Source organism: Aphelocoma coerulescens, chromosome 2 (genome assembly GCF_041296385.1).
Source record: "Aphelocoma coerulescens isolate FSJ_1873_10779 chromosome 2, UR_Acoe_1.0, whole genome shotgun sequence".
NCBI classification, from domain to species: domain Eukaryota; kingdom Metazoa; phylum Chordata; class Aves; order Passeriformes; family Corvidae; genus Aphelocoma; species Aphelocoma coerulescens.
This window is the reverse complement of record NC_091015.1, coordinates 114,706,449-114,733,761: the sequence shown is the minus strand read 5'-3', so window position 1 is coordinate 114,733,761 and position 27,313 is coordinate 114,706,449. Positions and strand designations below refer to the sequence as shown.

The following is a 27,313-nucleotide window of genomic DNA, read 5'->3' as shown; positions in this document are numbered from 1 at the left end:
TAGCCGCCAGCGCGGCACGGAAGGGTATCCATGGGTTTCTGTGTCCGCGGCTGTCTGTGTGTCTCTGTGTTTGTGGGACGAGCCCGCGGCGCGCGGGCGCATGCGCACAAGCAAGGCGGGGGGGGGGGGGAGCGCGCGCCGCCGCCGTCGTGCCCGCGCGCGCAGGGGGCGGTGCTGCCGGGGCGGGGAGGGCGCGGGGCCGCGCTCGGGGGCGCGCAGTAGCAGCGGTAGCGCCCGCCCTCGGCCCGTGCCCCGCCGGCAGCGCCCGCAGAGCCGCGCTGAGACACCGCCCGCCCGCCGTGAGGGAGCGGCGGCACCGCCGGCCCCCTCCGCCCCTCCTCCTTCTCCTCCGCCTTCTCCTCCGCCTCCTCCGCCCTCCCCTCTGCCCCTCCTCCCGCCGGAGCGAGCGAGCGAGATGGCGGCCGCCGGGGCTCTGGCGAAGCACGAGCAGATCCTGGTGCTCGATCCGCCCACCGACCTCAAATTCAAAGGTGAGGAGGGGGGAACCCGGCGCGGCCGAGGGGAGCGGGGCGGCAGCGGCGGGGTGTCCCGTTCCTCCTGGGCGCCGGGCCGCCTCCAGGCGCCGCGTTCCCCGCTGCCTCCCGCGGGCGGGCCGCGGTGCCGGGCGCTGCCCGCCCGCCGGGGGATGGGGGGCGCCGCCGAGCCGGCGAGCGGGATCGGCCGCCGCCATCTTGGGATCCCGCGGGGATCCGCGGTGCCGGGTGGGATCGGCCGCCCCCTCCCTGCCCCCGCCCGCCCCGCCGTGTCACCGCTGCGCTCGTAGGCCCGGCCCCGGAGCAGCGGCGCCCGGGGACACGGGTGTCGCTCTCCGGTCGCTGGCGGTGCGGGCTCCCTCTGGCAGCAGCGGGCAGGAGAGGCCCTGGAGCGGGCGGTGGAAGCCTTGCGGGGTTCCAGGCTTCACGAGGCTGCCCTCACGTCTGGCCTTGTCCCAATTTTCCTTTCGGGCGTGTTGAGGCCCCGGTGTCCCCGCGGGGCTGGTGCGGCTCTGCACCATCTCTGCCAGGCACCCGCGCCCTCGTCCCGGTGCGTCCCAGCCCGGCAAAGGGCTCCCCGCCCTTTTCCCAAAGCTGTCATGTCTCAGGCAGGCTATCGGAACGTAAACAGGGAGCTCGCGTCTTCCCTGGGAATGAGGGAAAAGGAATGTGTGCGTTTGGGAAGTTTTATGTGTCCTGTGTGTTGCGTGCCGACCGCATGGCTGTGACCGCTGACGTGCTGCTGTCAAAATAGGTCCCAGCTAGTGCTGGTATCGTGTGTGTCTGTGGTTTTCTCTCCTCATCAATGAGATAGTTGTGAAAGGGAAGGCTCTGTCAAAAATGAGTGATCGTTGAAAGGCAAGGGCATAAAGAAAAGCGTGACAGAACATGTAGGTTTTGGTAGTACCCCGTGATGGTATCTTATAGCTGTAAAGGGGCATTGAGAAAAATCTCAGAACCTTTTGGATTTGGAATGATCCGTATTAGATTTTTTTTTTTTTAAAAAAACAGTTAATATTATGTGAAGTTACATTTTTGCTGACGGGTGTCAGCACATGTACGTGCCTAATCCTGTGCATGCTTCTGTTTTCCACTTTTAGTAGGCTCATTTTTCATTGTTTTAGAGGACAGAGTGGAATTTATGATGTTGTAAAAATCTTCAAATGGACAACTAGAAGAAATGAATGTTTGTATTAGAAAAGAACACTGTATTCCCCCAAAATATCTTTGGTCTGGCCTAGCATTTAGATAAATTAGCAAACTATACTTGTTTTATTGGTCTGTCAAATTAATTAAACCCCAAAATCTGTCTAACCTTGCATATTAATTTCTTGATCGCTTCAATTTTAAGGTTTTTTTAAAATTGCACTTTCATACACAGAGTCAAAACCATAGCAGGAACTTGTCATTTTCACTTGGGTTTTGTGTTGTTAAAATGCTGCCACTCATATTTCAGTATGCTGTATTCTTACTGCAAGAACAGGTTGGAGGAAAATGCATGATTTAAATTTTTTTTAAATTAAAAAATTACTGTGCCTAATTCAAATCCTGCAAATGTTGAGCTGTCTTTGAGCTGGAACTAAGCCGTATTGGTGTGCTGTGAAACAGTGTGTTGATAGAATAAATACTATAATAGAAATTCTGTCTGTGTGAAGCTGTTGTCAGTCAGTGATCTTTATTGTGCTGTGTGTTTATGCACTGAGAGCATGAAATGTGTATTCTTTAGGCATAAACTTTGGTTTCAGGCTAATGCATATATTAGGAAAATGTCTGTAGAGCAGACTAAGCAAAAAACAAAATATGAAGCATAATGAGACTGCAGCACTCTCTATTACTGTACTATTGCAGTAATATACTATAGAAAGTGCTATCAATTGAGAGAGCATCGAGTGCACTCTCAATAAATATTTTCTAACTGCTTATTATTTAGAGGTGTTTAAAAAGGTTTGTGGGCCACAAACTAACCCAGTTCTAAAGTACTGTGTTGAAGAATATAATATTGGCAGTAGGGAATTCTGAGTGTCACCTTTTAAAAAGTAATTGGTCAGTAAGAAAGCAAATATATGACTCAGAATAAATGTAGCATAGTGTAGGAAAAGCATAAAGCTTTGTTAAAAGAATAAAAGTATATATTTTTTCAGTGCAGCAGGTTATTCAAAGTTATTTTATTGGTACAATTATCCATTATTATTATTGACTTAATACTGTTGGTGCATATGTAACAGAGATCCAGTTTAAGTCTAAAGATTTGAATAGAACAAATAATTTTGTTGGTTTTCTTGCCTCAGGAAGTTGGTTGTAATGGATTTGCTGACCTTTAGGGTTACAGTGAAATGTGATAGTGTGCCCCTATACAAGCAACTATTTCAATTAAAAGACATGTAGTACCTGTCTTAAGGAGTTGTTAACAAGACTTTAAATTCATCACTGCCTGATGAAACTGCTTTTTAAAATTAATATAACCTAATTTACTCTGTCAGCAAAAAAAGGTCTGTAATACATTTATCCTTGAATTTTATTCAGCACGATTCAAGGGGAGTTCTAAAGAACATGCCCTGTGGTGGCTAACACATTACATACTTCCCTTGGTGTCCAAGATTGAAATTTCTAGGACTATAAAGCACTATAAAAACAGGATTGCAATCATTAATAGTGTTTGGGTTGTGGTTAATTCCCTCTGTCCCCCTGTGGTAGTTAGGTTTCTTTGGATTCTGAAACTATCAGGAATATCTAAGAAAAAACACAATATAAATAAGTATTTTTCATAGTGTTGTGCAAATGTGACAAAGGGGAAAAACTGTACTTAAACGTGATGAAACCAAGAGGCAGTTGATAAACTACGTAATATCACTTTCAGACGCACAGTATGGAGCACTGAGAATCTGCCTCATGGTTCTTGTACCCAGCTTCTTCAGCCATTTTGCTCCTGTAGGTTGGCTTTCTTTTGTATTCTAATGTATTTTGTTTAACTTCTCAAATCTGAAGTTGTTGGAGTTTATTTAGGACTGGATAGGAAGAATCGAAACACAAGACAGTTAAAAGCAACCCATCTGGAAGGTGGAACATCAGCTTCTTACTGGTGTCTTCTTCATGTGACTCATACATGTAATTGTTATCAGTAGCTCTAGTTTAGTGAAGATTATGGGAATTTGGAGTTGGTTCCCTGTGAGTAAATACACTTTTTAATACTTTTTTTTGTAAGCAGTCATGTAGTTTAATAGCAACATTTGAAGTTTTAAGTTTGAAAATTTGCAGCACTTTTATGGAAACTCCTTCTTCCTTAAACCAAAGAAGCCAGTTCTGCAATTTTATGTAACATGTATTTAAGTTGGTCTTTGATGATGGTCCTTTGTTTAAAAAAAACAGGTTTAGAAACCTTCGCCAAATGTTTAAATCAGTCATAAGACATGCTTCTGTAACACCTAATTGAAAATCAACACTAGTGGATTTGATGAGCTTTGGAAGATTAGTAGACAGTGTTCAGAATTTGAATTTCATGCGATTCAGATGTGTCTGACTGGCAATACAAAATTACAAAAATGTCTGAATAGTCTAAATTTATACCCTTTATTGAAGTTCTTGCTTACAAGTGGGTGAGGTCCAGTCATGTTACCTTTGTAAACATCTCAAAATAATGAGCCAGTCTTTTCCTTTAGCGGACTAAAATAAAATTTGGGATGTGTCTGTGTGGAGTACGTTTTCTATGATGGGTTGAGTTACTAGAAGGGATCAGTATAACAGAGGATGTTTAATTTCTGATTGTTGATCTGAATCATAGTCTAGAATTGCCAGTGTATAAAATCAACTATCAGCTGGTATATGTTCAAATGACTTTTCATGGGAGGTAGAGAGCACTTCACTCAAGTCTTACGACTTATTCTGAAATGCAGATTTCGACAACCTTTTAAATAATACAAAATATTGCTTTAGATTGTTTTGTAATCATTCCACTGCTATTGGTAACATTGAAAGCCACAGGCTATGTGTTGCTGCAAATCGAGAAGGTGGAATTTAAAGGCAAAAATAGCTCAATGTTAAATGCATCTCCTGCCCTCAAGGTCTGTTGCCAGAATTGGCCTAGGATGCCTTTTGGTGTAGGCAGTTTGAAGTCCTCAAATGTGATCTTACTGCCCTACTTGTGTGTATCTTGATTATGTCAAATTTTATGCCTGTTTTCATTTTCTTCAAAGTATGAGTAAATTTGTGATATCCCAATTTTCTAAGATAAGTTAGAGAAAAAAAAGGTGATTGGGATGTCAATTTTCTGGTATCTTCATTCAGGAACATTTTTGAAACTAAACAGTGGGAGTGTAGGGGGGAAAAACTGATTGTAAGTGATTACTAATATAGTTGTGACTTTCTGATACTTTGAAACGGTTCCATTTAAGTTAATATTTTTGCTGGCTGAGAATTGCGTAATGGCAATAAAATGACTCAGTATTCAACATGTAGTCTGACTTTTTCTTTTAAATACAAGAGCGATTCTTGTCATTGTTTGCACTTCCTATACATATGTTTCTATCCATTGTTTCATGGCTCAAATGTAGTATTTGTTAGTATTTTGTTTTCTTTAAATTATAAGTATTAATGAGAATTGAAGCACAAGATGATTTGTGGGAATATGTTGAGGAAGAAAAAGGAAGATAATGTTTTTTACCTGGTGTTGCTTATGAGGTGGTATTGTGTTATACAATCATATCTAGCACTGTGCTAGACTGCATTTAAAACTGCCTTGTAAAAAGGGAGTTATATTGATCTGTGAAGTCAGGTGTATTATAGTGTTTGATTGTATTTTGGCAAAACTAGTTTGTCATTTGTTTTAAGATGTAGTAGTGGAATATTTTCCTGTGGTTACAAAGGTATACAGCAGTGAAGATTTAGAAGTTTTGTCCTTTACCTGAAATTTATAGGGCTTGGTTTTACTTAATACTGCTGTTGCTTCACTAAACAGTGAAACACTATCCAAACCTCACATCTTGTTCTTCTAGTGTGTAACAATGATTATTGGTATAAAAGCTTCACCTTTGCATTGTAATTACTATAAAGTGCCTACTCATGCTGCTTGTTGATAGCGTAAGCAAGTGTTCTAGATCACCACAAGACATTTTTATTAATGGTATAAAAACATTCTTTATTATTCAGGAACAGTGTACTGTTGTTCAAGGCCAGGTTGAAAAGTAGAAAGTTAGAGGGGTTTGAGAGGAGTTGTTTTATTGCATCAGTAAATAGGTCTGAATAGTTAGTGCACCAGTTTTCCATTGTGGAAATATAAATTGTTCCTGTTTTGACTTGACTGTGGTTTGTGAATGTTTCACTTTCTGACTGACTTCATCTTTGGGAGATGTTTGTTAACCAGGTCTTTGTGACCATCATTAAAGGGTTTTACATGCTCCCCTTAAGAGCCATGAATTCAAGTAGAAAAGATTTCTGAAGAGAACTTGCTGTATTAAAAGTGGAAAACCAACCCAGACTAATTAGATAAGTATTACATTTTCCAGTTTGGAAGTTGTCAGTTTACAAGGCTTATGGTGTCAGATGAACCTGATAAGTGAGTGTAAGCTAATTTCTTAAAAAAAAAAAAAATCAGCAAAACGACTCTACTATGATAATTTCTGATGTAGTATTGTTGAAAATAAAAATGCATAAACACAAGTTAGAATTTTACTAACTTTGTTTTTCTTAAGGTTGGTAAAACTTTACTTGGGGCATGGTTATCTTGGCCCTTAGCTTCTCTTGCCTTTTAGTGTTGTTTTGTATTGTATAAGGTTATTTCCTGGCAGTTAAAATTATTTAGCAATGTAGATGTCATATTTCATTTTAGTATTTGAAAGTATTTAGAAATAAATGGTTATGTAAATTAAAATAGATATTTTCACTTCATTCCTATATGAGTAAGGTCTTGTGAATTAAGGTAGTTAACTTGGTGTAGGACTTCATGTGTTTAATGATATGGAAGAGGAAAAAAATAAAAAGAAAAATAAGTGTCTGCCTGAAATTAAAAAAAATAGTCAAATCAGAATTTTTCTCTCCTTTGTTTCTCAAAATGTGATCTTACTAGGAGTAAAATCTTAATCTGACGCTTCAATGCTGAAATTGGTCTGGCCTCAATAAGAAGCAAAGCCTTAGTGGAAAGAATAATTAAAGACATGGAGGTAGATGGAGCATGGAATAAAATGCAGTGTCCTAGGTACAGTGTGGCAGTCTGATCTGAGACCTTCTCTGTCTGTTATATTGGGGGTTGCCCTGACCCGTGTGCAGGACCTTACACTTGGCTTTGTTGAACCTCAGGAGATTTCCATGGGCCCACCCATCGCTCCTGTCAAGGTCCCTGTGGATGGCATCCCTTGCCTCCAGTGAGTTCACTGCGTTGCTCACTTGGTGTCCTGTGCAAACTTGCTGAGGGTGATGTCACTTCCACTGTCAGTGTCATTGATGAAGACATTGAATAGTACTGGTCCCAGGATGCATCCCTGAGGGATACCGCTTGTGGCTGATTTTCACTTGAACATTCAGGCATTGACTGGAACTCTTTGGATGCAACCACCCTCCTTGTCCATCTGCCGTGCATCAAACCCATATCTTGCAAATTTAGGGGTAAGAATGTTGGGGGGACCATATTAAAGGCTGTACAGGTGTCCAGGTAGGTGACATTTGTAGCTCCTCCCTTGTCCATTGATGTCCCCCATAGAAGACCACTAGATTAGTCAGGCATGATTTGCCCATGCTAAAGCCATGTTGGCTGTCACTTAACTAACTCCTTGTCTTCAATACATTTTTATACATCTTCCAGGAGGGTCTGTTCCATTTTTCATTAATGACCTTGGTGTGGGTGGGAGTGTGCTGGTACAGCTCACTGGTAATAATGCAAGGTTGGGAGATGTGATAAATGCAAAAAAAAAAAAAAAGATGTGTGCTAATAATACAATGTTTTCTTAGAAGTGATGAAAAAGAAGTAAAACTAATGACTAGTACTTAATCATGGGTTTATTGTGAACGTGACAAATCATGAAATGGGGCGAATACAGGACTGTAATTTTGTAGTGAGGGAAGTATTAATGTCAAGGTTTTTAGCTTTGATGAAGCTTCATCTGAATGCATCCCTGGCAACACGTAGTCAGATAAAATGAACCCAAATGGGAATGGTGCAAAGACAACTTTATTAACACAAGTGAAGTAGAATAGCTTTAGCTTGTTAATCTTAGCAAAATGAAGACTGAAAGGAGATCTGATTGCTATCTATAAATATATCAGCAAGGTAAGCACTGGGGAAAAGAAAATCTATTTAGACTAAAGGATAGGATTGGTGGAAAAATGAATTTGCTTCAAGTGGCTATGAATGTATTTAGATCATTAGAAACTAGCTGAATCTGAATCATGTCAGTCTGAACGAACCTTCTAAAAATTATGTAGGCAAAAATAGTTTTAAATTCATCAGATACCATCTTACAAAATTTTATTAGTTTTGTGTGGACTTTAGAAAGCTTCTCCTAGGTCATGAGTTTATAATGTTTTTGAAAGTTTGGTAGGACATTAATGGTACACAGTTATGTACTTAAGCTAGAGCAGGTATGTTGTGTTACGTTCCAAGACATTAGAATAGCTTGACTGAGATATATTTAATTTTTTTTTTTTTTGCAAGAAGGGATATCCATGAATTTAAAAATCATATACTTAGGAGTAACTGCTCCATATGTGAAGTAAATCTAGTAATTCTAGTTCATAGGGATATGATGTTAATTTAACATTATAATTTAACACTATGATGCTAATAAGGCCACTAAACATAGTAGACCCACTACTGCGGTAAAAAATAAAAAGTAAAAATTGTTTTATTTTTTAATTTGAATGTCCACTAGCCACCTACTAGACACGATCTATGTTAGAGTGCAAGTTGGTACTCCAGCTGCTTCTGTGGAAGTGAGCTGAGTGCTCCTGAGAAGTGTGGCTGCGTTAGCTCAGCTCAGGACTGGGATGTGAAGTTGATGAGGAGGTGGAGTTTGTGGTCCTGTCTGATCAACAAGACTGACTAAATGCAACTTCTTTGAAGCAGATGTTTGTTTACCTGAGTGACCGTAGGAAGTGATTGCACTTCGCTTTCAGTGGCTTGGGAAATGGAGACTGTAGCCTATGCTTCCAGAGACGGAAAAGTCACCCTGAAACTGCAGTGAGCTGTTGGTGTGTTTGGGAGGCAGTAAAGTGTCAGCTAGACCTGTCTGTAGGACAGTGCTAATGTCTGATATAAAAGTCTGTTTTGACCAGGCTCTGTGTTAGGAACTGAGGTTGGACACCGTGTAGCAGTCCAACAGCTAAAACGGTTTGTTGTTGTTGGTTTTTTTTGGTTTTTTTTTTTAAGAACTGTGTGAGCTTTTGTCCCTGCTGGGAGACTTGTGAATTTGATTTATTTTTAAAGTTACTTTGTTACACTGTTGGGATACTGCTTGCAAGGAAACCAGTGAAAACCACAAACGCTTTGGTGGTCTGTTCAATGTTGGTGTCTGGCCTCTGATGCCCAGTTCTTGGAGCGCATTGGGAAAAGTGCAAGGCAACAGTTTTTGATCAGGTCTTCTGTGGAAAGACTGATTTTCTATGTGTCACTACAGCTGTCATCTGAGATGATTACAAGTGTTCTGATTACTGCTATAGAGTTTGAAGAGTATATTGTGTGTTGCAATGCAGATCAGTTAGGTGTATCCAGTGGAAGATTTCTTATATGAGGATGCATATGGATTTTAAGATGCTGAATATTTGAATATATTAAACAGCAGATCTGGGCCTTTCAGCATCACTGAAACCATTTGTAAGCTCTAGCAAGTTAAATAAAAAGAAAGTTTAAAAGGAAAAAGGAAAGGGAAAAGTTACTTGTTTAGTTCTGTTGATCAAATATGCTAGTATTCTGGAAATCTAAGAATGTCTGTAAATGTCAAATTCATTAGTTATCCTACCTTATGCAAGCAAAGAAAATAGTTGCTCCACAGGAAAGGTTTATAACAGAGCCCTTACTGAACTAAGTCTGTACTGAAAGATTGCATGTATATATATTAGTTGCTTCAGGACTTTGGGGGGATAATTTGATGGTTTAAATGTTCAAGTTTAGCACCATTGAAATACTTCTACTGTTCTTATTATTTCAGCAGTGCTTTGGTATGAATAATACTTTGTGATTAGATCCTGAAAACTTTTTCCTGCTACAATTAAGAGCTACTAATTCTAGTATGCTCTTAATGTGTCTTTGGCAAGAATAACAATGTAATCAAGTAAAGCTAAATTGCAAATAAGAAATTCACAATATTATGGAGTTTAAGGTTAAGTTACAAGCATCCCTTTGATGTTAGTAACCAGACAGTTCTTTAGTAATGGCACTTTTCAATGGGAAAAATATCAAGAATAGACATATATGACTGGATTGGGCCTAGACTGCTCGATTGTAAAGTTTAAGCTAAGTATCAGTAATAATATCTTTGGATGAAGTTATTCTGTGTTATACCGTCTTATTACTAGTGGTGTTTTGTTGTTGTAAGGCTAAAGAAACCAGTGCCCATATTTAACATCAAATGCAGGATAATCTCCATTTAGTCTGTATTTTGTCTAATATATAAAGAAGATAATGTTCTTTTTACCAGAATTCCTGGTAATGATCTGTGGCTGTACTTTACCCTTGAGATAGATGCTTACTGCATTTTTACTGTGGTTTCTTGGCTACTAACAACATATCAGTCACAAGCTGAGGTGAGTAAGAAGTTTTGATCCAGAAAAAATATGTAAGGAAATGTTTTGTCTGCTTTGAAATGTCACTATGTTGTATTTTTGTCTTTTCTCTGTCAGAATGGCAGGCAAAAGGTTTCAGCTCCTATTTCCCTTACACCAGCCCCCAGCAAAGCATGCATGCCAGCGTCTGCACAAGCATCTCTAATAAGCTATGTAGCCATATGCAGGCTCTGCCCCTTTGACAGAGGAAGATGAGCTATTTTAGGATTAAAAAATGGGCATTGTCTCAGCGTTTTTTAGAAAGAAAAATCTATGATAGACACATCAGGAGCATGAATGCTGACAGCATCCCATCGTGGGGAGATAAGATAAAATCTGATGTTACCCCTGGTAAACAGTGGTAGCCTAGAGTCAGCCCTCAGGAATTGTGGACATTGAGGTGTGTCAGCTTTCTAATAAAGCCTGTTTTGCATTCTATTTTTATGTGGAGGTTGATGATAAAACAAAACTATTTCTCAAGTGCCAGGGTAGAATAAGAAGTGAAAGATTCTGTAATGCTGTTCTAATATATTAATATCTTCCTGAAAGCCATGGTTATTTGTAGGTATTATTAATCTCTCACCTTCATCCCCTGATTATTCCTGATCATTCATATCCATGTTTAAGTATTAATCCATGAAACTGAAGCTATTATGCTTCATAGACCGTGAATAATTTTAATGTAGGTGATTTGTTAGAGTTGGGATTTTTCTTCCAGTTGGAGAAGGTATTTGAATGGTCACGGTTCTGGTATTTCAAGAGGAAGGAGTTACTTATGTTCATTGGCAATGCATGTTATATATTCTCTTCAGATCTTTTTCACAGAGGTCTGAATATTAATGTCTTAAAATTAATTTATGGAAATAAACAACATTCTACTCACTTTCTTTTGTGTCAGCTGTGTCACCTATGCATTTTTCAGAAAGTACTATAAAATTTGATTTTGAGTAATTCAGTGCTTTCTATATATATCATAGCTGATAGTCAAGGTAGTTTTGACTCGCCACAGAACACCAGTATTTCTCATTTTTAGATGTCTTTCCTTCAGTACCACTGGTGGAAGATGATCAGGTTAAGAAATACTTAAATAAACTGGACTTTATAAATCCTTGGGCCCTGGTGGAATGCATACACAAAGTGCTGAGGGAGCTGGTAGGTGGACAAACAGACTGACAGGAACCTTGTGAAGTTCAACAAAAAGTGCAGAGTCCTGCAGCTGGGGAAGAACAGCCATCCGAGCAGCAGTGCAGGGATCTGACCAGCTGGGAAAGTGGCCTTGCAGAAATGGCCCTGTGAGACCTCAGCTGGAGTGCTGGTTCCAGTTCTGGGCTCCCCAGTACAAGAGAGACACTGACATAATGGAGAGAGTCCAGGGAAGGGCCACAAAGATGATGGACTGGAGCATCTCTCTCCTGTGAGGAAAGGCTGAGAGAGCTAGGGATACTCAGTCTGGAAAAGTGAAGGCTTGGGAGAATCTTGATGTATAAAAATACCTGAGGGGAGGGTGCAAAGAGGACGTAGCTGGGCTCTTTTCACTAGTGCCCAGTGACAGGACCAGAGGCAATGGGCACACCTTGAAACACAGGACGTTCCCTCTAACATCAGAAAACACTTTTCTACTTTGAGGATGACCAAGCAGTGGTGCAGGTAGTCCAGGGAGACTGTGGAGTCTCTGTCCTTGGAGATATTCAGAAGCTTCCTGGCCATGGTGCTTGAACTGGGAGTTTGGTCCAGATGACCTCCAGAGGTCCCTTCCAGCCACAACCATTCTGTGATTGCTATGTCAAATGATGGGAAAGAAAAACAATTAAATTTTGGCCTAATTTAAAAATTCTGTACCATGTCATACGAATATAGATTACATGGAGCTGTGTTAATTATTCTTTCTTTGTTCATTGCTACTTTTTATTCTGGCAGAATGAGTTGATGGAGATCTTACTCTGTTCCTCTCAGGTCTATCCTAAATGTCAGTTAACTTTTCACAAAATTTGTCTTGCTTGATTTACAATATCACCGTTAGTTTTTGTTCTGCTGACTTGAACTCATTTCTCATTCATTAGCGCTCAAGCTGTCAAATGCAGTAAATGAGTTTTCTTTGTCTGCCCAACCCGACTTTATGTGCACTGAAAGAAAACGGCCCTAAGTTTGTTTTAGTAAAGGTGCCTTGAAGTGTTCTGTATGTTTCAAGTGCTCTTGGAATTTCAAAGGTGATGCAGCAGCTGTGAAAATACAACATTCCGCTTAAAGCATATAATTCACGTAGTTTTGAAGTTAATACTGTAAGACATTTTAAGGAGTGTGGATTACTTTTGCCAATCTGTGTACTTCTTTTATGTGTCTTACATTGTTTTTAGGTGTAGCTGAATGTATCGCTTTTCTGTGCCAATTTACAGCTTAAATAAACTTTGATTCAATGCATGAACTAGAGTGTTTTCTGGCAGAGTTGGCTTAGATATTGGGTTTTGCAACAGCTACAATTCATTGTCTTAAATTGAAGAGGGCAATATGCTTAACACTTAAACTGTTCCATAAAATGTTGTTGATTTTGTTTAATAATGCATGCTCATTTTTGTACAACTGTACAAGTGATCTGCCTTATAATTATAAAAGATTCAGTGTAATTTAATAAAATTATAATTTCTTCTTATCCAATTTTAGGTAGAGGTGATGTTTTATGACAGGCTTTGTGTGTACATTATGACAGCCTTACTAATTTTGAATGGAGCTTCTTGCTGACCAAACCTGCCCCCTTCTCAGAAGTGCTTTGTTTGCTCTGTACTGCCAACAACTAGACATACTGACATGGGTCTCTCACCTTTCCCAGGGGTACCACAGCCTTTGGAGGTTTGTCTAAGCTCTTCCTTCCCATATTAGGAAGGCATATTCACATCATCATTTTTTCTCTGATGTTTGACCATCTCAGGTGGTAGAGGAATGGGTTTCAGCAGTGGAAACTGGCTCTGCAGAATCTGTGGCATTTCTTCTGTCCACTAGTTGTTGTAGTCCAAGCTCATGGTTGCCAGAGGCAACCCTGCCATTAATGTTGTGGTGACTGTGCTGCAAGATAGCTGAAATAGAAATTAATATTTCACACACATTAAGTGTTTGGATATGTCTGGTATTTCTGAGTGTGATTAGGCAGGTGTCTGTCCTTCTTTTCTAAGGCCCTCGTAAGTCAAAGTGACCGGAAAACTTGCAGCATGAGTTGTCACTGCTTCATTCAAAACTGCTGGAACAAACTGACACTCTCACAACCTTCATTCCAGGAAGATGCTGCAATTGATGTCTTGAATTTACACAGCTAAGAGAGTTGTTGAACTCTCTGTCCCATCTAAAGTAACTCTTGATTTCCAGAGGTTATTAGATTGAAATTACAGGTTTATAAAGCAACGATCTCTTGTCATTCGACATCATGTTACGTTGATATATAGCCTGAGTTATTAATTGAATTACCACAGCTTCTGTCTGTACAGTTAGACATAAGCCTGTCTAAGTGCTTAAATAAAAACCTCCTTGGACCTGAGTGTCATGCAAGCAGCAGGTGAGATGCTATTTTTGAGATTATAATGCTGCCCTGGTGTAGTTGAATGTTTACTGAGATGAGGTGGGTGTGCATTTGTCCATTTCGATGCATGTGCATAATGTTTGTATCCATCTTTGCCAGTTCTTTTCCTTGTTTACATGCAGTCTGTGTAATACGATCCAAAACATTTCTTCTTCCTGGTTCTTCTGCCTCTGCCCCACCTTTTTCCGTGACAAAGGTCATAGTTTAGGCTTTTGCACTTAGGCTGTTACTGCCAGCTTGTACTTCATTCCCCCACTCCTCCAAAGGTAGGGGTGCTTATGTTTGTGTAATAGTGAACTCCAGAATCTTCTTCAGGTGTTGCAGTTTCTTTTTTGAAGGGTATGTCATGCTTAGATCATGTGATTTTTTTCTGATTTACTGTCCTTCTATCTGTTCCTGCCTGTCCCTGCTCAGATCCATGCTGTTGGTATGCCACTAAACTATGAAAACAGCTGGGTTCTGCAGGAACAATGAAATTCAGTCATCTTTTCCTTTTGTGCACCAATTTGCTACCACCTATTTATTAAATCTGATAGTTGCAAGTCCTGAGAGGCTTTATACAGCTATTTTCTTTAAAGCTTTTAGAAAGCAGGTGAAAGGTAAAGCTGTCATAAGCATCCTGTAGACCTTGAAAAATATTTCAGTCACTGCTGAAAGAAATGTCTGATTCTAAAAAATGTCCCCAAGGTAAAAGCTTTTTTTTGTGAAGTATCCAGGAAATGCAAAGGAGGTCACTGCATTCATGTACCTGGGAAAGAAAAGCAGATTTCTTATAATTATCTGAAGTGTTGAAACTGACAGTGAATATCAGAGTAATTTGAAGAATATTTTGAATCCTTTCTCATTATTGCACACTTTAAAAAGGCAGGCTTGAGGAGACCTTTCATGTCTCAAAAGAAACAGAACATCTTCTGTTTTAGTTTAAAAAACAGTTAATCATCAGTTTATAAATTCACTGCTACTTTGTCTTGAAACAAACTGGTTTTGAATAGTATAGCTCCTTTTCTTGATGACTGTGCTTTTCAAAATGAGCCTCTGAACTGTTTCTTTTTTTCCCTTTCTGCAGAATGTCCTTAGTAAAAGTAGTTGACAAGATTGAGAAGCAGAGCTCCTCAGGTGGCCTGGAGTTGCAATTAAAAAAAAAGGCAACCCACAAGTTTGAAAGCCAGATTCAAGGTGCTATTTGCCTCTGGGCACTGCAAAAGCAGTGGTTATTAGATGACTAATAGCTTAGGTGGTTGTTAGTAAAACTCCCAGAGTAACTTCCTCAAAAATGTGTGTGTAGCTTGAAAAAATACGTGTTCGGTGTGTTATGAGTGTATCACCAGTCTTAGAGTGAGAAGAGTATTCAACTGCCTGATTTTAGTTCAGTTTGTGGTATGGGTGATGGGAGTTATTTTTGGATCTCTCTCTATAAGTAAAGACAACTGGAGTCTGCAAGAGCCATCAGGAGATGAGTGGCAGGAAACTTTCAAGTAGTTTTGTAAATCTTGGAGGCTGTGTCAAATTTGCCTCAATTGAGAGGATGACTTATTTCATCCACCATATAAAGTCAGATTAGAAGTGAAGTTTCAGACAAATAATACCAGTTCCTGTTTTGTCAAAAGAACCTCACTGAGTCTAAATCTAGCTCACATGCATTTTCATCTACATCTCAGTATTCTGGTTGTCAGTAATTTTCTTTTTAGTCTTTATGTATTTGTATCTTGGCATTTTGTATTAAGACTGTTTAACGCTCTCTCAATCAAGTATTTGGAATGAGTTATAGAAACAAAGGCATCAGTCAAATAGTGAGCCCTCTAATAACATGTTTGATGGTGGGCAGAACTATTTCCTTCAGAAAAGTACAGACACCTCTCTGCAATAAGGTGTTGAGAAGAGAGTTGACTTCCTATGTCTCATGCAATTAGTAGTTTTGTTGTACCTTACCACTTGTTCATGTCACTTATATTTTTCATTCAATTTAATCTGAAGTTCGCTTTCTTTGTAGTTTTTTAATGGAAAAGTTGTTGTTTTGTTTTCAATACTGATAAAAATTATTTTGAAGTAATTTAATGTGTAACTTTAAAGAACAATAAAGAAGGTTCTTCAAAGTTGATGTACACATGAAATATTCTTGAATAAATTTCATGTTTATCTGAAGTACCATTTTTCTAGAGCCCTTGCACTCTTGCTTTCAGGTGACAAATGCGTAAGGGAGATTAACACGGCTCACAATGCTGTGGACCTTATTTTTTGTGCTGTTACAATGCTGTGTGGCATTGCATGAAGGTGATCTCTGTTGGAAGATATGCTTTTGCAGTTTGATATTGAAATTATGCCTCTTGTCCAAATCTTGTCCAGTCTTGGAAGGAATTCCTATCCTGAAGGTTTGACATAAATACAGTTAAGAGAGTACATTGCATTGAGTACATAAATATAGCAACTACAACCTGCTTTTCTGGGGATCAGTTAGAGTACACGCATAAACAGAGTATCATTTCTCTTGCTTATTTTGAGTTTAAAAGAGGAGATTGATGCCTTGTTCAGTCAAGTCTGTAGGAGCTCAGAAGACAACAGAAGTTAAAATATAGTGAAATATAGCAGTGACTATATTTTAGTTTGTTTTCTTTCTTTAAACAATTGAAAGAGAGAATGTGTTGGTTCTATTCCTAAAGAAAAATTCAGCAAAATTTATGTCTGCATATGACCAGTACCTTCTTGGTATTTCAAATGTTAAGAATGATTTAGTAAAATTAATATCTGCATGTATGAACTACTTGTGGCAGCAGCTTGAGTCTGTTGTACTCTTTAAGAGTTCTTGATTGCTGTGATGTATATTGTTATAACTAGGGTGATAGAGCACTCTTTACATGTAACACAGTGTATGTGCCTAACAGGTGTATGATTTAACCTGCTTTTAGAAGTCTGTTGGCAACAAGATATATTTTAAGAGTTACTTGTACTGTATAAACAGATTTCTTCTCCAGAGATACATGTATATTTAAAAAAGACCAACCTCTTTTTCAGGTCCCTTTACAGATGTAGTAACTACAAATCTTAAACTACGAAATCCGTCAGATAGGAAAGTATGCTTCAAAGTGAAGACCACAGCACCTCGTCGATACTGTGTAAGGCCAAACAGTGGAATTATTGACCCAGGATCATCTGTAATTGTTTCAGGTAAAAAACAAAAACACGCAGTTGTAGGTTAAGTGTTTTTAAAGCCTTTAATGAAGTTCCCTAATGCTTGATCTTAAAGACTGTTTGAAGTATGTCAGTTTTTTAAAACTTTTTTTTTTTTTAAATAAAAGTGATTCCCTTCATAAGTGTGATGGCAACTTGATGCAGAGCTGCAATGATATATGAAAAAATCCCCTGTATAGAAATACTTGCCTTTGTCACATTTATCTGTGGCTCTCTGAAAGGAGGAAAAGCAAATTGAAAAAGGGAAGTGACATTAACAGTACCTTTGCTTCAGACTACTATATTCATGTTTGTATCCTGAAGTAGAGCATTACTTGGCTGCTCTGATGTGCTTAAAGTGTAACATTTCATAGTTCATTGCGTTTAAGAAAAAAATAGTTTACAATTGTAGCTAGTTGTTTTTCTCAAGAAAATGGGAAGACTAGATACTAGTCTTTAAGATTTGGTAAATGATTTTTGTAGGTCATTCTCCAGACCATTTTGAGGTAGAATCACTAGAAGAAGGGGGATTCAGGTTGTAGAGATCACAGGCAATGCAGGTGTGAACTCCTAGATGTCCTAGGTCTAGAAAACTGATTATTTTAGAATCCTTGGAGACCTCTGTAGCAAAGCAAAAGGGAAATAATGGAGCAATCCTCAGAGCTTTTCAGATTCACATTCTTACACCCTTTGGGAAGTTTAAAAGAAGCTGGAGAACTGTCTTCATGTGATATGTTCAAAAGATGCAAAGAAGAACCCAAGAAAATGTTGGTTGATTAAAACCTTAGAGTAACTTTCCTTGTAGGAGTTTTCTGTTCTAATGTGATCTGCAGAACGGGGCCTTTTAAAACTTCATTATTGCTTACCATGGGCAGTCCAGCATCTGGACTCATGTGGTACTTGTTCACTGACTCAGAAAGATCATTTTACTGAGAATTGGTTTAAGATTCACGTAGTCAAAAATTTCTTTATTTTCATCTACAATGACAACTTATAGCCATTTTGCCTTAGCTGTGTGTTTGATCTGGTATCTGGGATCTTTCCAGTGGGTAGTTTGATATCACAATCAAGATCTTGCTGGACTTTCTCTTTAGGGAATTTAATAGATTGAGGGATTACATCCTATGTGTTTTCACAGTTGCAAATCATCCTTTTAAAGCTTTAATATTTTGGTTTTTTAAATGAGTCAGTACTGGAGCTGTAAACCATATTGTGGCTTCAGAATCACCAATAAAGGGAAACAGTGTCACACTGCTTGACTCTTCAGTTGGCATAGCAGGAAGTCTTCGGTGTGCCTATTTCTGTATTACTGGATTCTCATGCAGTTATTCAGCTACAGTGACCTCAAGATGTTTTCAAGTGCAGTTGTTGAGTTAGAGTGACTCCACAGTGCTTTTCAGAACTAAGTTCTCTTCCCCAAAGTGTCAGCTTCATCTTTTTGTTTTTAGGCATGTAATTTCTTTTGGGTAATTTGCTAAAATAAGTGCACAGATTATTTTTCTAGTGACCCACTTTATCTCATCAGTCCCTCAACTGAGTGTTTTCAGTGCTGAGTCATCTTTCATATAATTAAAAATAGATTTCTCTCACATTGTTGTGCAGAGAGAAATAACTGTAGGATACTGTGGGCTGAAGCTCTTACGTTCAAAACTGAATGTTGAGGTAGTGTTAGCTGTCTTCAGCATGTTTAATGCATCGTGCTGATTCAGAGCCAAGCCAGTGTTTAAATTCATTGTTGGAGATGTGATTTGACAGTCATTTTGAGGAAGTCCACAGACATTTTTAAATCATTTATCACTTTTCAGTTGTGAATCACTAAGAAACCTTCTTCAGCCATGCTTATTAATTTTTTTCCAAAAATACAAATTCTGTAAGAGCTGTTTTTCTTTACCTTGATGCCCTAAATTTACTATTTATTATCCTGTCATGTATTGTTTGTTGTTAACTTGCTAACAGCAATTGCTTGTTGTTGGGTTTTTTTTCATGATATAGCATGTTACTTTTCTTCCTTCACAGCTTGTTACTGTTACTTGTTACTGTTTTTTCCTTCTGCTGTTGCATTTTTCTAGCTCTATCAGTATCTCTTCTATAGCTTTTTCATTGCTGTAAGATAGGTACATATACAGATACCTGTGTCTCGGTTTGAAAGACAGGTGTCTGCTAAGGAAGGCAGAAGCCCCCCTTGAAGTGGCAGATAGGGGGCAGAGTTGTACCCCTTTCCTCCTGAGTTATTATGATTTTGAAATCAAGGGTCTTTAGGCAAAGATGTGGGAAATAGGAATAACAGTTCTTTACTATATATATATTTATAGATAGATAGATAGATATATAACCAGTCGAACAAAACAACAACAACTATGACAATAACAGCAAACACAAACCCAGTCCCAGCCTTCTCGGCTGTCGGGCCCTTTCCCCTCGGGTGCAGTTCCGCTCGCAGCCGGCAGGGGCGCTGGCGGCTCCCGGTGAGCAGGGCAGGTGCGATGGTTCCCCCGCGGCTGCAGGGGGCGCTCCGGAGCGAGCTCGGGGAGCACGCGGCACTGGCAGCCTGGGATCCCGGGGAAGGATGGAACAAAGGCTTCACAAACCCTGGGCGGCCGGTCCTGGACTCCCAGAACAGCAGGCTGGAAATGGCACGGCCGGAGCGGCAGGCACAAACACAAATCCCGGGTGGCAGACGAGATGTATCCAAAAGGGGAACCCCCCGGGGCTCCAGGCAGGCAGGGTGAGCGCGGCTACAGCGTAGCGAAGGCTCGAAACAGCAGCGGTGCAGGGCGGCCCCAGCCCAGCCTCCAGCAGGGCAGGGAAAGCAGCCTTGGGATCCCGGTGTTGTTTCCAGCAGAGAGGAAAGACACCGAAAAAACGGGAACCAGCAGCTCTTCTCTCCGAGGCTTCTCTCTCCAGACTCTGAGAGCGAACTCCCAACACGCCCAGGTGAAAGAAAGAGTAGCCAGGCCGACCCCACCCCCAAAAACGGGGTGCTTTTGTCTTTCTTAAGTATGGTCATTTGTCCCCTAGCAACATGCATATGGGAGAAAATTCCTCTAACAGAAAAAAACTAGGACAAAACTAAAACCCCAACAACCTGTTATAGGACTCCCTGTAATTTTTCTTATATTTTTCTGAACCTGCTTCTGCTTCTCTTAATTTTATATAAAGATATACTGAACTGGCATTCCCATTCTGTGGAAGACAGGTGTATGTACACTGCCAAAAAATTAATCTCTGCAGTTCACTGAGTCCTCATCCTCTGGTAGATCAAGTTGCATACCTAGATGTAATTTGTTTTTTGTCTCTCTTACAGGATCTATTTGTACATATTTGTATATGAAATGTCTTTTCCTATAGTAATTAGAGAAATAATCATGTCAGCTACACCAGACTCTGACCTCTGAGTCCCTGTTTCTACAGTGTATGCACTACCTTTGCATTTTAACTTTCGGTGTCTGTTCAATGGGGAATAAATCTGAAGTGGATAGCATGCTTGCTGTAGTGATTAGCTGAAGAGTCACAGTTTTATTTTTTTCTTTGAAACAGTAATGCTGCAACCTTTTGACTACGACCCAAATGAGAAGAGTAAACACAAGTTTATGGTACAAACAACCTATGCACCACCAAATATTACAGATATGGAGGCAGTGGTAAGTAAAAACAGAGTAAAAGGACTGTTGTATTTTTTTTTTCTTAAAAAATTTGGCTTAGCTATAAATGATTCACATTTTTGCAGTTTCTGTTTGAAGAAGAATTGGATTTTCTCTGAACAAGTGTGACTTCAAATGTGATTCAGGGTTTTTAATATGAAATACAAGGTCAGTTCTTAGAACTTGCCTCTAGTGATTAACCTCGAGGTTATTGAATGGATATAGTAGTGAGTCTAAGGCAAGGTCAGTTCAGTGTTAAAATATGGGCATGTTATACCTTTACACACAGCTAATTTGAAGGGGATAAACAGATTGAATTTGAAGGAATCCAGAGTGTATTCAGACAACAAGCCTGAAGCTGTATGAAATGGGTTCATTTGGTCTGAAAAGTGTTTAAGTGAAATGTTGAATGGGATTATAATGAATTAGAACATTTTCAAGACTAAGATGTGTCTCCCTACAAGATACCAAGTGGCTAAACACAGGACAAATGATAGATTTATTTTCTGTTTTAATAGAACCTGTTGTAGCTTTAGTTCTTAGGCTGGGTTGGTCTGATGCAAGATCCAGAAAGAAGATATGTAGGTTTGTGCTTGTTAGTTCACAAGTAAGGTGCCTGTTTCTGATTTTACTGGCTGGCAGCAATGGGAATTAAGCCCTCAGTTGTCAGAATGTGCTTTTTAGGGTGTATTTGGACTCACATAAGTATGTCCTAAGGTGGAGGTCAACATTGCACATGCTTCTAACTCTAGAAACTATTTTAGGGAATGCCTGTGTTTACACAGGTACATCTGATGTTCACTCAAGGCAGAGAAGGAGAGGGGAAACAAAGGATAAAGATGAGATTTTATAAATTGCTGAAATCCACGAGGAGACCTTTTCAGGTTTAGGCTCTGTCCCCTTATAAGAAGGCAAAGACTACTGTGGCATCACTCTTCACTGGAAGCAGTGGAAAACCTTCTAGATTTTGTGAAGCTTTTGAGATGTGAAAGTTAACATCTGTCTGCCTTTTTGAACTGGTTTGTTTTTCTTCATATGCTCTAGTAGCTCTTGGGTATGTGTGGTAAATGAAGCATGGCTATTTGGTGAGGATATAAAAACCAGCTTCAGAAATACCTTTCAAATAACTGCTTTCTTAGTATGTTCAGGTATGCAATACTGAGACATGGAGCTTTCAGGAAATCGATAGTTGTTGTTATAAGTTACTGTATAAATAATGCCACTGGAAAAAAAAATAATAGGAAGGATGTTATGAAAAACCTGAATATTTGAGTCTGTAACACCTGCAATTCCAAGGTAACAGTAGAGGACCTATTAGAAAAATTGCTGCCGACTTCAGAGGAGTCTCCGAGCCTAAGAATTTAAGGCAACTACATGAAGTGCATGCTTTGAAAGTTAATTGTCAGTTGAGGAGAGAGATTCCAGCATATTTTAGTTATTTAAATATACTGATAACCATTAGAATTTAAATTGGTTTTTATAAACAGCTTTGAAAAATTCTGTAGGCCCAAATTGTCACATGATATGCAGTAAAAGGAGAATGTGGTTAAGAGTCTAAAATTTAAAGAACTGAAGAAATTTACTCTAGAACAAACACAGAGTCACTAAAGTCACTAAAAGGTGTCTTTCAATCTTTTGTTTAAAATCAGCGCTTCCAAGATGGGATACAGGAAGTACATTTACTGAGGCTTAATAGGGCTGGAATTTTCTTCTCAAACTGACTCCAATGCTACTTGTGTCTCATTGTGTGTTAAGAAACCACTATATTGTCCCCTTCCTATTTCATACAAACCTCTGATGGATCCATCCTTGCATTCAGTTTACTCTTTTTCATGTCCAGACTTGAATAACCATTTCTAGCTTTTTTTATTTCACAGAAGTGAGTGTGAACAAAAAGCGTTGTTCATAAGCAAGTCTGAAAATTGCAGGGAGGGTAAACACGGTATTCAGCTGTGTAGAAGGCCAGAGCTAAAAGCAAGCTTATGAACTGTTGAGATGTTTGCATGAGTCCAGCATGTTAAATAACTGCATTAATTGTTGTCTTAGTGGAAAGAAGCAAAACCTGATGAGTTAATGGACTCCAAATTGAGATGTGTGTTTGAAATGCCCAACGAAAATGATAAACTGGTAAGTAAGGAGTAAGAAACTGTAAGATCTGTACCACTGACTGGTAGGTTCTCACAGAAATTTCAGGTTTTTTTCAACCTATTTGATTTAATGATTAAATGAATTGAAGGAATTTGTACTAAATTAGTCAGGAGGGGTGTTCAGTATATAACTTTTTAAAGATTCATAGAATCACAGAACAGCCCAGGTTTAAAGGGACCTTGAAGTACTATCTGGTCCAAGATCTTGTCCAAAAGGGAACACTGTCCACCCACATCTTAGAAAACTCCAGCATTGGAGACCAGTGCCAAAAAACTATCTTTTTGTTATTTTTATACTTCATAATTTTTGTATGCAATCTCAGTATAATCTTGGAGGGAAGGGGGTATAGCAGTTGCTTTGTGGTCTGGGGTTTTTTGTTGTTTTATTGTTTTTAGGGGTTTTTTTTGGTCAAGAATAATTTATGAGATGAAGGTGTAAGCTTCCGAAGTGTGTCTTAAACAGTAAAAACGTAAAGGTTCAGCATTTAATATCAAGGCACTTAGTTATCTACTTTCTGGCTTTAATTTCATGAAGTGTATAATGGACTGAGAGAAATGTAATGGGTATACAAAACTACCTCCTTTTGTACTTTTTCCTAAGAAACTGTCCCTAGGGACAGAGGAGCTGACTCTTTAATTAAAAAATCAGCTCTTTACAGGCACTCTTAGGGAGCTTTATGCTCTTTTAGGGCCAACTCTTTAAGGCCATTTTTCTTAGAGTGCAAGTGCTTTCCATCCTGATGTGTAAGAAATCAAGGGAGGCAGGCCAGAAAATGGCATAGCTGAGGAAGGATCTGCTCCTCGCATTGAGGAGAGTAAGAGGGCAATGCACAGCCAGTGGAAGCTGGGACATGTGACTTGGGAAATACAGGGCTATGGTTTAGGGGTGTTTAGGGGTGGGATCAGGAGAACCAAGGCACAGATGGACTGGGACTTGGCAGGGGATGTGAAGAGTAATGAGAAAGGACTCCGTAAGTACGTATGTCAGAAAAGAAATTACAAGGAGAGTGAACCCCCCCCCCGACAGACAAGAAGGGAGAACTGGTGACAACAGTTATAGAGAAGGCTGAGGTACTCACTGAGTTCCTTGGCTCAGTCTTCACTGTCAGGCTTGCCATGTCGTGGGGGTTCTCGTGCTTGAAAAGCTGGACATGAATCTGCAGTGCGTGCCCACAGCCCAGAAAGCATCTTGGGCTGTATCACAAGAAGTGTGGCCAGCAGGTCAAGGGAGGTGATTCTCCCTCCCTCTACTTTGCCCTTGTGTGACCCCCATCTGAAGTCCTGAGTCCAGCTCTGCGTTCCCCAGCATAGGAAGGATGTGGACCTGTTGGAGCAAGTCCAGAGGAGGGCCCTGAAGATGCTCAGAGGGCTGGAGCACTGCTCGTATAAAGACAGGCTGAGAGAACTGGGGTTGTTCAGCCTGGAGAAGAGAAGGCTGCATGGACACCCCACTGCAGCAACTTTTAACAGAGGCAGATGGTGATAACAAAAGGGGGGATGGTTTTAAACTAAAAGATGAAAGATTTGGTTTAGATGTTTGGAGGAAATTCTTTACTGAGGAGGTAGTGAGGCACTGGAACAGGTTGCCTATAGAAGTTGTGGAGGCCCCATCCCTCAAGGTGTTCAAGGCTGTTTTGGATCGGGCTTTGAGCTATCTGATCTAGTGAAAATTGTCCCTGCCCATAGTGGGGGGATTGGAACTAGATATTCTTTGAGGTTCCTTCCAACCCAAACTGTTCTATGATTCTGTGATTTTGAGCAGAGCTGTGGGAATTAGATTTTTAATTTTAATACTGTTTTTTTCACAGATTTTTGTGACTTTTCAGAATTAGTAATATGTATTTCAGATGCTGTGAGACTTAAATTTCATGTTTGTGCAGCACTTTATTTTCCTTCACTAAAAGGTGTTACAAGTGCAAAACATTTGTATCATACACACTTTATAGGAGTTTGTGACATGATCTGCTTTGGTTTTACTTCATTTTGTTTTTTACTATTGCAGGATTACTTTCTTCCTTTTATTTTTTCCCCCCAAGTTCAGATGATCTTTGGTGTATTTTATGCCCTCTTTTGGATGCCTCCTGGGTCAGTGTTAAGCAGCTAAAGTATTAATTTGTGTCTCAGTAGAGTGTAGTACCAGGTAAACAGTGCAATCTTCTCTTGCTTTTTTAACACTTGAGCTAATCAGAACTGAACTGTCAGTGTGTCTGTTCAGCTTACTGTAAATATATACTTTGTTGAACTATATTGGTAGCTTCATTGTTTCACTTTTAAGCTGTGGATGGTTTTTCTCTGGGTAAGTAAAATTCTCAAATCATTCTTGATATTTGTAGAATGATATAGATGCAAGCAAATCCGCCCCAGTACTGAACGCATCTAAGCAGGATGGACCGATGCCAAAACCACATAGTGTTTCACTTAATGATACTGAAACAAGGAAGCTCGTGGAGGAGTGCAAAAGACTTCAGGCAGAGATTATGAAGCTGACAGATGAAAATCGGCACCTGAGAGTAAGTTCTGTGTCCACATTTATATTGAAGTGGCTTCACTCTGCTTGATTCAAAGGTCTGGTTTGTAATTAGGGCAAAACATGTGTATTCCAGCAAGTAGATAAAACTGTTAGAATGTCAAGATTGATTCGCTATATGGTTTTACTGTCTTGTATGTTATGTATATCTTGAACTTGTCAGTGATTGAGACTTTGTGATTGTCATGGATGAGATATTAAAGCTGCATAATGTTCTTAAATGAAATGGTCCTCTTTAAGGTGATCTTATTACTTTAGGTCTGAGTCAAAGCTGCTGAATTAAATTAGAGTTTTAAAAGTGCTTTATTTTTCTTTAATTATGAGTAAATGAGATCCAGAGCAGTAACATTTTGTATTACAAACAGAGAATAAGAACAATTGTTTGGCCAGAGGAGGTAAGCAAACACTACTTTCTAGTACCTCTATGTAAAGGTGTCATTTCAGTGACCCGTCAGTAGTCAATACATGACTTTATGTGTCTTTTCTATATATTTGCTTTTGGAACAGTTCGGACAATTTCACTGGCTGTGGTAGTCTTTTAAAGAACTATGAAATAATATATAATGTAATAACTATGATATGTCCAGACCTGTGATCCTGATGACATTGAGACTAAACAAAGCAGATGTTTCTCCTTAACAATAAGGAATTACTTCTATGTAATTTTGGCACATACTAAGTAAGAGCAGGATGCTTCATTGGGCCTACCAAGATTTTTGGAATAATTTTTAAGCAGAGAGACTAGTGAATTATGGTCCTTATTTAAGATATGGTTTTCTATGTCCATGTTTCGGATTTTGGTGTGGTGTCATGTTGTATGCGTTGAGGTTTTTTTAGAAACTTTATTTAAATATTCACCAGTAAATATGGCCTTTTGAGTTCAGTTTTTACTATTGTAATGATGTATTTATATTTTTTTTTCCATCTGTGTTTTTTCCTCCCCTCAGGATGAAGGCTTGAGGCTCAGAAAGGTAGCGCACTCGGATAAATCTGGATCGCCCACAGCTTTGGCCCTCAGAGATAATGGCTCTAATTCTCTTCCTTCACTTCTTGTTGTAATTGCAGCCATTTTCATTGGATTCTTTCTAGGGAAGTTCATCTTGTAGAAAGAATGAGTGAGAGAAGCATGCATAACTGCAGCTTCCTTTTTTTTTGTTTTTGTTTTGTTTTGTTTTTTTTTGTTTTGTTTTCTCTTGGCCAGAAAAAGGTTTGTTTACCTACCACATCATGGGTAGTACGGCCCGAGTGGCTGTTCTTATGTACAGCATCATAACAGGCTTTGCCTTTAATGATCTCGCACGGTTAGAAAACACAATCTGAAAAGACAAACTGTTCAGCTGCTGGACAAAATTGTACATTCAGTCATCAATAGCAGGTATCAGTTGCACAGTCAGTCCTTTATGGAAATTCATAAATAAAGAATTGTTCTTTCTTTCTGTGGTTTTAATAAGAATTCGAAAATTGTTCAGAGTCTTGTAAATGTTATTTTAATAATCCTTTAAAATTTTATCTGTTGCTGTTACCTCTTGACAAATGATTTATTAGATTGCTAATCCCACTCATTCAGGAATATGACAGGAGGTATTCTGGGGGAAATGGTGCCTCTTACTGTGTAAATTTTCTCCTTACCTTACTTTGCTAATATCATGGCAGAATTTCTTTCTTATTCCTTGTGAGGCATTGTTGAGAGTTTTTCATCCTTAACAGTCCTGTCCCATAATATTTAACATGACAAAAGAAATAAAATTGTTAACAGATTTTTCTGCGGGTAGCCTGTTTGTGTGTGTCGTGCTTTTAGAGGGGATTCTTAACAAGTTCATTGTTCATGGTAATTTGCTACTTGTAACAAATGGCTATTTTGAAGTTTATTTGCTTAAGTCTCTGGCTTTGACTGTTGTAATTGAAGCTTGGGAAAGAAAAAAAAAAAAAGGTTTCCATTCCATTTGTTTAAAAAAAATGAACTGTTTTCTGGCTGCTTTCAGCTACAAAGAGGATGGTTATCAAACTTGGTTTGAGACAGAATAATTTGG

The 27,313-nt window shown here is 39.3% G+C and overlaps 1 protein-coding gene across 1 annotated transcript; it reads left to right on the top strand.

Moving 5' to 3' along the window:
* Positions 1–242: 242 nt before the first annotated feature.
* Positions 243–27,040, top strand: VAPA (VAMP associated protein A). Its single transcript, XM_069004422.1, has 6 exons — positions 243–491; positions 16,813–16,965; positions 20,506–20,609; positions 22,656–22,736; positions 25,090–25,266; positions 26,231–27,040. The coding sequence occupies exons 1-6, from the start codon at positions 416–418 to the stop codon at positions 26,387–26,389; spliced, it is 750 nt and encodes a 249-aa protein (XP_068860523.1). The 5' UTR covers positions 243–415; the 3' UTR covers positions 26,390–27,040.
* The last annotated feature ends 273 nt before the right edge of the window (positions 27,041–27,313 follow it).